The following is a 12,369-nucleotide window of genomic DNA, read 5'->3' on the forward strand; positions in this document are numbered from 1 at the left end:
TAATGAAATAATTATACAAATAAATTATTATAATTTTTTTTGTTTTGTAAATATTTAAATCTGTGATACGGAAGAATCACCTAGTTAAGTAATATTTAGTAATATTTTTGACAAAAAAAAGTAATATTTAGTAATAAATCAAACAAAAAATTAAAACATGATTTGTTGTTGATTATTCTCTTTCAGAAAATATCAAAACAAAATTTAAATACTACTACATTAGTTATATTGAAAATGTAAGAATAAAAGGAATATATCTAAAGTGAATTTTTTTTATATAGAAAAAATAGTTACGTATAATTAAAGTCCATAGTATTAAATAGTGGCCACTAAAAGATTGAAATTTTGAGCCGACCTAGAATATCTCAGGTGGGTAGTGTTTGGAGATATCCGGAAAAGAAAAAGCAATAATTCATTAACGTAACAAATAAAAGCCAGTGCGGCGTTACATGTTAAATCACATGATTATTATCATATATCATCAGAGCAATTGGGATCCAAATCATCCAATAAAAACATTATAAATATTAGATAATTCGTTTACATAAAACAAAAAAACATGTATGTATTGTTTCTATACGTATACTACTTCCCTCTCATATTTTTACTTATATCATCAATCAACTGAAAGAAAGAAGGATCATCTTCTTCTTCTTCAACATCGGAAGAAAATGGCGACTGTAATCGACGCGGCGACGCCGTATAGACTTCTGGAGGAGGCGACAGGTTCTTCTTCGGAGGGAGAATCGAGCCCCGTCGACGCCGTTCTCTTCGTCGGGATGTCTCTGGTGCTCGGTATAGCATCGAGGCATTTGCTTCGCGGGACGAGAGTTCCGTACACCGTCGCTCTCCTCGTCATCGGGATTGCTCTTGGATCTCTCGGTTCGATTTCGATCCGTGTTTACTCTCACTAAGCTATTTTATCATGAAATTTGAAAAAATCATCCCCGATAGCTGTTAAAGCTTTGTTTGATCTCAATTGTGGTTTTGGTTGTTTTCAGAGTATGGAACTCACCATAACCTAGGGAAGGTTGGGCATGGGATTCGTATATGTAAGTTGTTGATTTAACTCAATGGTGGTGAGCTTCGTTGTTCGATTTCTCATATGTTAGTTACTTACTATACACAGGGAACGAGATTAATCCTGAACTGCTTTTAGCCGTGTTTCTTCCGGCTCTGCTTTTCGAGAGTGCCTTCTCCATGGAAGTTCACCAGATCAAGGTTTATGGGGATTACTAAATGGTCAATACGTCTATTATCTTTAATGAATGGTCTTTACATATGTAATGAAGCTGTAAATAGATGCTAATTGCGCTGGTTCTTGTGATGGAATTATTGTAGAGATGTATTGGACAAATGGTGTTACTTGCTGGCCCTGGAGTTCTCATTTCAACCTTTTGTCTGGCATCGCTTGTTAAGGTTTGTGGTAGAGTTTCATTAAGTAGCGGTTGACAGAAGAATCAATCATAAAGGTTATGATATTATATAGTATGATGCTATTTGCAGCTCACGTTTCCGTATAGCTGGGACTGGAAGACGGCGTTGTTGCTTGGTGGACTCTTAAGTGCCACAGATCCTGTTGCTGTTGTTGCGTTGCTTAAGGAGCTTGGTGCTAGTAAGAAGCTAAGCACTGTTATTGAAGGGGAGTCCCTGATGAATGATGGGTAATCAATCATGTCAATATTTGCTAATCTTTTGTCATAGTCTGGTTGTTTCATCGCACCTATTCATCATAATTTTGTGATTTTTCCAGGACGGCAATTGTGGTTTTCCAGTTGTTCTTAAAGATGGTTATGGGGAATAGTTCTGACTGGGGCTCTATAATCACATTTCTGATTAGAGTCGCACTTGGAGCGTAAGTCCTGATCTTTTCCTCTTTTAATGAGATACCCAGTTGTTGTGTTCTTAGCATCATAAACGTTATGGCTTTGTCTGTTTAGTGTGGGGATCGGTCTGGCTTTTGGCATTGTCTCGGTTCTTTGGCTCAAGTTCATATTCAACGACACAGTCATAGAAATCACCCTTACGATTGCAGTCAGCTACTTCGCATATTACACTGTACGTCTTGCTGTAGACCTGAAAATCTTGTGCCAATATATTACTTTTGTAGTACAAATGAGAATTAGCTTCTGTGCCACAGGCTCAAGAGTGGGCTGGGGCTTCTGGTGTTTTGACGGTGATGACTTTGGGCATGTAAGGTCCAGCTATCTCATTTTTCCTTTCTTTTGTCAGCATGTAAGAAGGCTCTTGTTATTTAATAATAACTGTAACAGGTTTTATGCTGCGTTTGCAAGGACAGCATTTAAAGGTGACAGCCAAAAAAGTTTGCATCACTTCTGGTATTTCTAAAGCTTGTGGAATTGGAATTTTTCTGTTTAGCATAATACTATGGAAAAGGTGTAAGTCAGATTTTCTTGGTAACTTGTGCAGGGAAATGGTCGCATATATTGCAAATACTTTGATTTTTATCCTCAGGTAAAGCTACAAGCATATATAGATTCATCTCATGCTTGGGCCATGCCAACCCTAAGAAATAAGCTAATGGGTAGCAAAAAGCTATTTTACTCCACTCTATCTTTAGACACTGCTACAGTATAAGTTGCTTCTCATTTTGTTTTGTAGTGGTGTTGTCATTGCTGAAGGCATTCTCGACAGCGATAAGATTGCCTACCAAGGTACCATTTAATGTTGAAAGTTTGCGGTATACTTTCTTTACTAAAGTGAATTCTGTTAGATTATATGAACCTAGTTTCTGTATAAAATTTATCACGCCAATTGTGTATAGAAGCTGAGTCTCAAATCATTGCTCTTTTTCACCTGTTTTATCCTATTACCGTGAACAGGCCTCTGTTTACATGGTATTTGATTCTCGACAGGTCAATTGTTTCTTTAGCATCAATTAGTGTCAAAAGAAAAAAACCTTGCATCATTGGTTTGAGGAAAGTAATGTAGCATAATTGCCACTGTGCCAGGACTTAACAATGTGGTCTTTCACCAGTCGGTTGATTATTAAGTAGATGTGAGATTTAGTGTGCCAGGAACATGCCCGCGTAAGGTGCATTTAAGAACTCTCAATGACCCATGTTTTCTACAGGGAATTCATGGGGATTTCTTTTTCTACTATACTTTTACGTCCAAGTATCACGTTGTGTTGTTGTTGGAGTTCTATACCCATTGCTATGTCGTGTTGGCTATGGGTTGGATTGGAAAGAAGGCATTATACTAGTATGGTCTGGTTTGAGGGGTGCAGTGGCGCTCTCACTTTCTTTATCTGTGAAGGTTAGTTTTCAAGAACATTGTCATTCTTGTTCTTGTGTCTCTTGAATTTATTTAGCCACATTGCTTCAGTCTTAAATTAACTTATTCTTAATCATTTGATTCAGCAATCAAGCGGAAATTCATTTCTCAGCAGGGAGACAGGAACATTGGTAAGTTCAGAAAATTGTCTGCAAGGTGTTATGCCTAAATGAATTATAGAAGACTTATCTTTTCGGTCTCTTGATATTCTCAGTTCTTTTGCAGTTTATTTTCTTCACAGGTGGAATTGTGTTTCTAACTCTGATAGTTAATGGTTCCACTACCCAATTTGCTCTGCGCCTTCTTCGAATGGACGGTTTACCAGCCACAAAGGTCATAATCTTTTCACAGACTTCATTTTCAACTTAAGTATGCAAATACATAGTATGAAATGCTTAAACCCCTTTATTTATTCGAAATTCTCCATTTTTCTTGTTGACAGCTACGAATCTTGGATTATACAAAGTATGAAATGCTGAATAAGGCCTTACAAGCGTTTGAAGATCTAGGAGACGATGAAGAGCTAGGACCTGCTGACTGGCCTACAGTTGAAAAATATATTTCAAGCTTAAAAGATTCAGAAGGGGAACAAGTTCATCCTCACAGTGGCTCTAAGACTGGAAATCTTGACAGTACGAGTTTAAAGGACATACGTATACGATTCTTAAATGGTAACTATCATGTCATTTTCGAACCAATTACACTTATCCCATTAGTCAAATTATTTACCCTTAGTTCAATCAACAGGTGTTCAGGCAGCTTACTGGGAGATGCTTGATGAGGGAAGAATATCTGAAAGTACAGCTAATATATTGATGCGGTCAGTGGATGAGGCCTTGGATCGGATTTCTACGGAGTCTTTATGTGACTGGAGAGGTCTAAAAGAGCATGTTAAGTTCCCCAGTTACTACAATTTTCTTCATTCTAAACTTATCCCAGGGAAGTTGGTCATATACTTTGCTGTTGAAAGACTCGAATCTGCTTGCTACATTTCCGCTGCATTTCTTCGCGCACATACAATTGCGAGGCAGCAACTGTATGATTTTATAGGTATGTATGACTGACTGGACCATCTATCAGAGATATTGTTTGCAAGTACCCTACTTTTGTCTCTTAGTTATCTTTCTTCTTTATACAGGGGAGAGTAGTATCGGCTCTACTGTAATCAAGGAGAGTGAAACCGAAGGAGCGGAAGCTAAAGAGTTTTTGGAAAAAGTTCGATCTTCACTTCCACAGGTTGATAGTCGTGTCAGTTATTTATGGTGATTTATCTTTATCGCGATGAACCACATATAATCTTTAATCAACTTGGTTTGTAGGTTCTCCGTGTTGTGAAAACGAAACAAGTAACATATTCAGTGCTGAATCATTTACTCGAATACATTCAAAACCTTGAGAAGATTGGCTTGTTGGAAGAAAAAGAAATCGCTCATCTTCATGATGCTGTCCAGGTACCAAATGAAAGAATCATATTCTTTCAACACATGGTCATGTCTCTTTTTTCTAATTTTACTTCTCTCTCTCTCTGTCTTTGCGCAGACTGGCTTGAAGAAGCTTCTGAGAAACCCTCCAATAGTAAAACTTCCAAAGTTAAGCGACCTGATCTCCTCACATCCGTTATCTGGTGCTCTTCCTGCTGCAATATGTGAACCTCTAAAACACTCGAAGAAAGAAACAATGAAGCTGCGTGGTGTAACGCTTTATAAAGAAGGTTCAAAGCCAACTGGAGTCTGGCTTATTTGTGACGGTATTGTTAAGGTAAACCCAAAACTTAGTCATAATATCGAAAGGTTCATGATCTCCTTCATCACTGAAAGTTATCATGATAAATCATATTACAGTGGAAAAGCAAAAGCTTAGGCAACAATCACTCGCTACATCCAACTTTCTCTCATGGTAGTACATTGGGACTCTACGAAGTCCTCACTGGGAAGCCATACATGTGCGACATGGTTACAGATTCTGTGGTTCTTTGCTTCTTTATCAGTAGTGATAGAATACTAGCTTTTGTACATTCGGATTCTACCATTGAAGATTTCCTTTGGAAGGTACGTCTCTATTCAAATCCATTAAAGAGAAACATCCTCTCGTGATTGTCAACTTCTTTCCTGTTTCTTCTTTCTCCAGGAAAGTGCATTGGTGCTTCTCAAACTCCTGCGTCCTCAGATATTTGAAAAAGTGGCAATGCATGAATTACGAGCCCTTGTTTCCGCTGAAAGCTCAAAGCTGACAACATATGTATCTGGAGAATCAATCGACATCGATTACAACAGCGTCGGTTTGTTATTAGAAGGATTCATTAAACCAGTTGGTATCCAAGAAGAGCTTGTACCATCTCCTGCTGCATTGCTACCTTATAACGAGAATCAAAGCTTCCGTAACGCATCAGAAGCTTCAGGTAAACAAAAAGTCAACACAGAATACAAAGAAGAATCAAACCCTCTTATCAAAAACTCTGTTTTTTTTTTTGATCACAGGTATCATGAGAGTTAGTTTCTCAAGACAAGCAACACAATACAGTGTGGAGACAAGAGCAAGAGTAATCATCTTCAACACCGGAGCATTTGGAGCTCATAGGACTCTACAACGGAAACCATCTTCGTTGTCATCGCCAATTGGGTCAAGCTCCGAGCACCAGCTCCAGAGATCATCTAGTAAAGAACACAGAGGTCTCATGAGCTGGCCTGAAAGTATTTACAAAGCTGAACATCAAGAAGAGATCAATAGAAAGGCATTAAACTTATCTGAACAAGCAAGACAACTTAGCATTTTCGGCAGCAAGGTAATAAAACATACACTTTGAGATTCATTATGAGATTGTTAACTTCTCGACTAACAAGAAACGTTCTGAATCAGGTTAATCTGTTCACAAGGAGTGCAAGTTTCGGTGGGATCATCAACAACAAGCCACAAGATAACGTATTGTACAAGAAACATCCATTAGACGCAGCGAAATCAGAAAGCTCCATGGCCACCAGGGAGCAGGTTGAGACCAGGAAGTTTGTGTCTCAGCTTCCTGCACACGTAGCCTCAGCAGAGAGCAGCACAAGAAGAAAACCAATGGCGGAGTCGAGCGATGATGAAGAGGAAGGAATCATTGTGAGGATCGATTCTCCGAGCACAATCGTTTTCAGGAATGATATGTGAGGGCATTGAGATGTTTTGTAACATAATAAAAAAGAAGAAAAATGTTAGCTTACAGAGTTATTATTCAAAAGAATAAAAGTCAAAACAACAGACGCTTTTTTTTTATGAAGGTTTGCTAGAAACATTGAACAAATCCACAGACGCGATCTTTTTGTATGCTCTTATATATTTCCATGTTATTTGTTCAACATATCAAGGTTTTTTTTCTGTCAACTAACAAATGGTGAGTAGAGGGGGAAGTAATGAAAGTCTAAAGTTATATGGGTTGAGAACTATATATTTAAAAAATCAACGTATTTATATACCCATAAAGTAGGTACTATAAAATTGTATTTATTTAAATTTATTCAAATTACCAATCATCAACATGAGATCATAATTAAGGAAAACTAGATTTTGACCCGCGCTTTCAAAGCACGGGATTTGTTTCTTCTTAAATCTTATTTTAAAATAACAAATATTTATTAATTATAAGATTAAGTTTTTTTTATATCTAACCTATCTAATAGTGTAATTATAATTGTGTTGATTGTTTAGGTTTTTAAAATATTTTGTAGATGTTAAAAATGTTACAAATTTATCCTCATATATATATATATATATATATATATTTTAATTAATTTTTTTTATAATGCTTAAAAAAATTTAAATGATAAATTGAACTAACTATTATTTTCTGAGAAAATATTCATATAGTTCTTCTCTTCATTTTTTTATATTTCTATTTATATTTAAATGACAACCGAAATATTTTTTCTCTTTAAAAACAATTTTTTTAAGTCTTAAACAAAAAACCTACCTAATATTTTGACCCAAACGGAAAAAGATGCAAGTCAATAGTTTAGGTTAGATATTCTTTAGGAATATTTTTCTATTTTGCATCAAATACTACTCGGGTAGATATATTGGAAACAATGTATATCATGTTTAAGTCCTATTTTATTATAGCTTTCCATATCTTTGGGTAATATTAATTGATGAGATACTCCTTTCCTACAAAAGGGGAGGGAATATTTTGATTTTTTTTTTCAAAACGTAAAAGATTTGGATTGTTGGCAACTTGGTTTTAAGGTAGTGCAATTTGATTGTTTATGACTGGATATATATTCTGGCCGAATTTATTTAAAATAATAAAAATGACAATGGCATAGCAATTTAAATAAATTGAGAAACTAAGGGCATAATCCTAGTAGAGATTCTGTTTTAATAGTATAGATTTGAAACCAAAAATAATCAGAGCAGCATGAAAGAAAAGGGTTTCAACGGTAGCTTAATTAGAGATAAAAACAACAAAATATATTAACTCATTAAACTTTATTAGCAAATCTTGTTCTTGTTAGTCTTCTTTGTCTCCACAAACTTCTTCCAATATGCCGTAACTTCCCTCGTCGTCTCCTCCTCCGTCTTCTTAACACCTTTAGCTTTTCCATTAGCCATCTTGGCGTGAACCTTCGCCGGAAGTGTATCGAGCTCGCGAAGAACCTTCTCAAAGTCTGCGACCAATCTCTCGGCTAAGGTTCGAGAGAAATCTTCTCGAATCACCACTCGGAGGACGGTGACGTGTTCTGCATCCGCGGGCATCGTGTAGGCCGGAACGATCCACCCGAAGCGGCGGAGAGTTTCGGCCACTTCGAACTCGTCGTGGCGGCTATTGTCTTTTAGAGAAAACGCCACTAAAGGAACACCGTTTTCTTTGGAGACAATGTTGAAACGTCCAGTTTTCTCTAATCCTTCTCTTAGGACCATCATGTTTTCGCGGCAATTATCCATCACGTTACGATATCCCTAAACCCACAAAAAATTATCAATCAATAATATAATTACTTTACAAAATTAAGCATGATAATATGTTTTACTCAGTTATACGTAGTTTTCAGCAAAAGACCAGTTCAACATTTTGGGGACTTTGAGACCATATCTATTTTTAAAAAGTTTTACTAAAATTTCTCTTTTAAAAATTTAGAAATAATATTTTTGAACATTTTATAACTTCCCCTTATAATATATACACAAAATATCTTTAAATTTTAACCTAATAGTTCAAAAAATGGTTGAAGAAGTTTTGGAGATTTTATCGGAAGAACATCATCGGATTAGACGCAGAATGGTCGCACCACTTGTTTCCTCCTAAACCAGCACTGTTCAGTCATTTTAAGTTACTAACCTCGAATCCAAGACGAATCAGCTGGTAGTACTGAGCAATCACTTGACTCGAACCTAGTTTACACAAGCATTAACAAATCATTAGTTATGCATACAATATACAATATGATTTTTATACAAATATAGAAATGGTAGTGTAATATGCTGCTACCTTTGGAGAAGTTGAGAGTGAAGGTGGGTTGATCAGCGCCAAGATAATTGATGTGGAAGATAAGTTCTTCCGGCAGATCAGATTTGGTTCTCCACACAACCCAACCGATTCCGGCATAAACCAAACCGTATTTGTGACCACTCACATTTATGCTCTTAACCAATGGTAACCGAAAGTCCCACTCCAGCTCCGGATACAAGAACGGTGCAATAAACCCACCACTCGCTGCATCCACGTGAATCCCCGTATTCCATCTGCGAATTAAAGAAAAAAAATTTAAAAACCGGAAATGAACCGGTTAAAATCGATTAATTACTAGCTACATGTTAGTTTAATTACCCGGTTAGCTTGTTTTTCTCGACTAGGAGGTCGTTGAGGAGCTTAACGTCCTCGAACTCTCCGGTTAGCGTCGAACCTAGAATGGCTGCTACACAAATGGTGTTCTCGTCTACCATTTCGACTGCCTTTTCAGGGTCCATCACGTAGTATCCTTCTCTTAGCTTCACTTCCTTAAGTTCCACTTCGAAATACCTTGCGAATTTCTCCCAGCAAACCTATATTAAACCGGATATTAGTAAACCATAGACCTTAACCGGAAATATCATCTTTTGGTTGAATATCTTAATTTTCTGGTTTGTTTAGCTCTGTAATTTGAGAAAACAAAAGAGAACTAAGACTCAATTAGAATTTTCTGGTTTGGGGTTTCAGCTTGCGGTTTAGATTTCTGTTTCAAGATAGAGAAATAATGAGCTAAACCGGTTTAATCTTGTGCTTTGGTTTACCTGAACATTAGCTCCGGTTACGATATTGGGCTTGTCATAAGGAAGCCCTTGGGCCTTACGCTTGTTCTGCCACTGTCTCTTAAAAGCCAACCCGGCTAACATAATCGCCTCCGACGATCCCACGGTGCCGACACCAACCGCTGCCTCGCCGTCATCGAGCGGAGCGTTAAAGAGACGCGCAATCATGTTGACGCATCGGTTCTGAAGCTCGGTGGTGACAGGGTACTCGTCCATGTCAACGTAGTTCTTGTTGATGGATTCCATCATGAGTTTGTCACACTCTGGCTCCATCCACGTGGTTACGAAAGAGGCTAGGTTTAGCCTAGGGTTACCGTCGAGCATTAGCTCATCGTTGATGATCTGATACGCTGCTTCCTTAGGGATAGAGTTCTCAGGCATCTCGAATCTGATGATGATGAAGACATTAGGTTAAAAATATAAAAGCATATTAACGACGTAACAAGTCATGCAATGAAACGTTACTATTAGTTTCATGCAATATTTCATAGTTCATATTCTTACCGTGGGAGAGAGATGCGGACGTAACGAGAAGCAAAAGTTGAATGGATTGAAGCATCAGTTTCAGAAGCTGTCTTAGACAAAACCATCTTCTTTCAGTTCACTCAAATTGTCTATGCAAACTTTGAATTATATATGGGTTTGTAATGTTTATGTTTGTAGTTGAAGAATGTGTGGAATGAGAAGACGATAAACAAATGGTTTATATAGTGGAAGAGAATGGTTCGTTTCGTTTCGTTTTGCGACGTGAGAGGAAGCATCTATGGTCTTCGTTTATGGGCTCCTTTGTAACTTTTCTCCTACCGATGACTTTTCATTAATATTATAATATCAAAGACCAACGAATCATTGCTTTCAAAAACTGCATGAGTATTATAATTAAATAAAATAATAACAGTTGACCGTTAAAAGAAACTTAATAAACCATTTAGTGATTTAGAGATTTCTACTATCATATTTTAATTGGTAAATCCTAAACATTTTAAATGGTAAGAAAATTATATTTGACATGTCTTAACAATTAATTAGTACATATCTCATGTTTTTTTCAGCATCAGATTTACGGTGTAAAAAATAATATTTATGATAACGTACAAGTATAAAGTATAATTGATGGCAACGTGAAAGATAAAATAAAAGTATGTATTTTGTCGACATCAAGGAAAATAAATTTGTTTACGTGTGGAATATAAGCAAACATATTATTTTTCTTATTTTTTGGGCAGCAAACAAACAATCCAGAGGCGAGGAAGGGCCTAGTAAGCGACAAATTCAGGAGTTGAAAATAAGCATAGATCCAAAGATCCCGAATAGGTTAACCATACTTATTTGCGTCTTTTAATTTTTTCATCTTTTTTACATAATAATTGTGGTTCGGTTTTAATAATAACAAAAATATATAAATATATATATAAATTTTTGTTATGGTTAACTGCGGTATGCAAATTCATGTGTTACTATTCGAAGTCATAAGTTTAATTAAAAGCTTTCTGTTTTTGTTTCACATGCAAGATATATTACATGGTAGGAAAAAAATAAAATAAAAGTGTGGGGAGAAATCAAATAATGAAATTAGCATTTTGATTTTAGCAGAATGAAACTAGCATCTTCAAATTGCATGTATAAGTATACATCAGATTGTGTTTCGAAAAACAGAGAGTATATATATCAGATAGAATTTGAATGTGGTTCTTTACACTAAAAAGTATACAGCCGATAGAGAATCCGAACCCAGTAAAGTTTTGTTGCTGAAATCGCATTTTCTGAAACTACGTACATTACCATTTTAAGTGTTTACATCAATGTGAAACAGATTAGATTCCTTGTTCTACACACGTAAGAAATAATCAAATTCATTATGATCAGTACTTGGCCTTGATTCGACTATCGTATAGATGAATTTAACTGGAATCAGAGCTACGTTTTTGAACATTACGTTTCCTTTTGGTTGAAATTCAACACCATGTTAAAATGTTGAGTTGGAATTATTTTGTTTTTTTACCAATGTGGTTTTGGCACAGTGATTCTGTGGAAGCTCAGTTCCATGGGTTTGAACAGCGTTTGGAGGGGATTGGAGGGGATGAAGGATTAAGGAACCGGTTCTTGTTCCTGATCTCAGGGATTAGTCGGATCTCTAGGGCTCGGATGAGCTGAGTCATTAAAAAAAATATTACTTTGATTTTTTCTTTTAACATTTCCCAGATTGATCAGTTTATGAAAAAAATATGCATAGGGACTACGACATCTAATTTTTTTTTTTTTTTGTGATGTTTGTTATTGCTGTGACGTTGCCAATACTACAATTTGGTTTGAACACCTGTCTGTATAAAAACTGAGGACCAAATTCCACCGTGTATTGGTAGTTTTGGTACCAACACTAAAAGGCCTGTTTAATATTCGTCATTTTTTTACATATCTGTAAAGTATAGTTAAAAAAACAATCAAATAAACGTCAAAACCATGACTGAATTAAACAAACAAAGTTAGCGAAAAATCAAGCCTCCCACAGGTTTCGACTAGGCTGGGCTTAGGTTAATCGACTATGTTTATTTTTATAAATCCACTTTTGAAAAATGAAAATTACTACCTAATCCAACATTGTTTTCTTTTCTAGACTATATTTTGTTATTACTATCTTTAGAAGTTTTTAATTTGAGTTTCTTAATGAACGGTAGATTAATCTTTTTTACCCTTAATTATGTTAGTCAAACTCATATGCGATTTTATATCAGATAAATCCATTTGCTATTTCCTCATCTGCCCCAGAAAATAAACACACCCTTTATTCGAACCAACACATATCATTTTTCA

The 12,369-nt window shown here is 36.1% G+C and overlaps 2 protein-coding genes across 2 annotated transcripts; one reads left to right on the plus strand and one right to left on the minus strand.

The window, feature by feature from the left end:
- The first annotated feature begins 582 nt into the window (after window positions 1–582).
- LOC106418319 (sodium/hydrogen exchanger 7-like) lies at window positions 583–6,634 on the plus strand. The gene is made up of 23 exons (XM_013858998.3): window positions 583–882; window positions 1,002–1,052; window positions 1,130–1,221; window positions 1,342–1,419; window positions 1,507–1,664; window positions 1,754–1,855; window positions 1,941–2,058; window positions 2,141–2,193; window positions 2,274–2,339; window positions 2,431–2,475; window positions 2,623–2,675; window positions 3,095–3,279; window positions 3,384–3,428; window positions 3,523–3,630; window positions 3,740–3,968; window positions 4,045–4,347; window positions 4,436–4,533; window positions 4,617–4,748; window positions 4,837–5,055; window positions 5,139–5,345; window positions 5,425–5,695; window positions 5,775–6,079; window positions 6,154–6,634. Exons 1-23 carry the CDS (start codon window positions 672–674, stop codon window positions 6,442–6,444), a joined length of 3,420 nt encoding a protein of 1,139 aa, XP_013714452.2. The 5' UTR covers window positions 583–671; the 3' UTR covers window positions 6,445–6,634.
- A 983-nt stretch (window positions 6,635–7,617) lies between these two features.
- On the minus strand, window positions 7,618–10,247 carry LOC106416795 (glutamate decarboxylase 4). Its single transcript, XM_013857691.3, has 6 exons — window positions 10,063–10,247; window positions 9,541–9,946; window positions 9,098–9,312; window positions 8,759–9,012; window positions 8,609–8,661; window positions 7,618–8,229 (listed from the first exon to the last, which is right to left on the minus strand). Exons 1-6 carry the CDS (start codon window positions 10,146–10,148, stop codon window positions 7,762–7,764), a joined length of 1,482 nt encoding a protein of 493 aa, XP_013713145.1. The 5' UTR covers window positions 10,149–10,247; the 3' UTR covers window positions 7,618–7,761.
- Between the last annotated feature and the right edge of the window lie 2,122 nt (window positions 10,248–12,369).

The sequence above is a fragment of the Brassica napus genome, chromosome A9 (assembly GCF_020379485.1).
Source record: "Brassica napus cultivar Da-Ae chromosome A9, Da-Ae, whole genome shotgun sequence".
NCBI classification, from domain to species: domain Eukaryota; kingdom Viridiplantae; phylum Streptophyta; class Magnoliopsida; order Brassicales; family Brassicaceae; genus Brassica; species Brassica napus.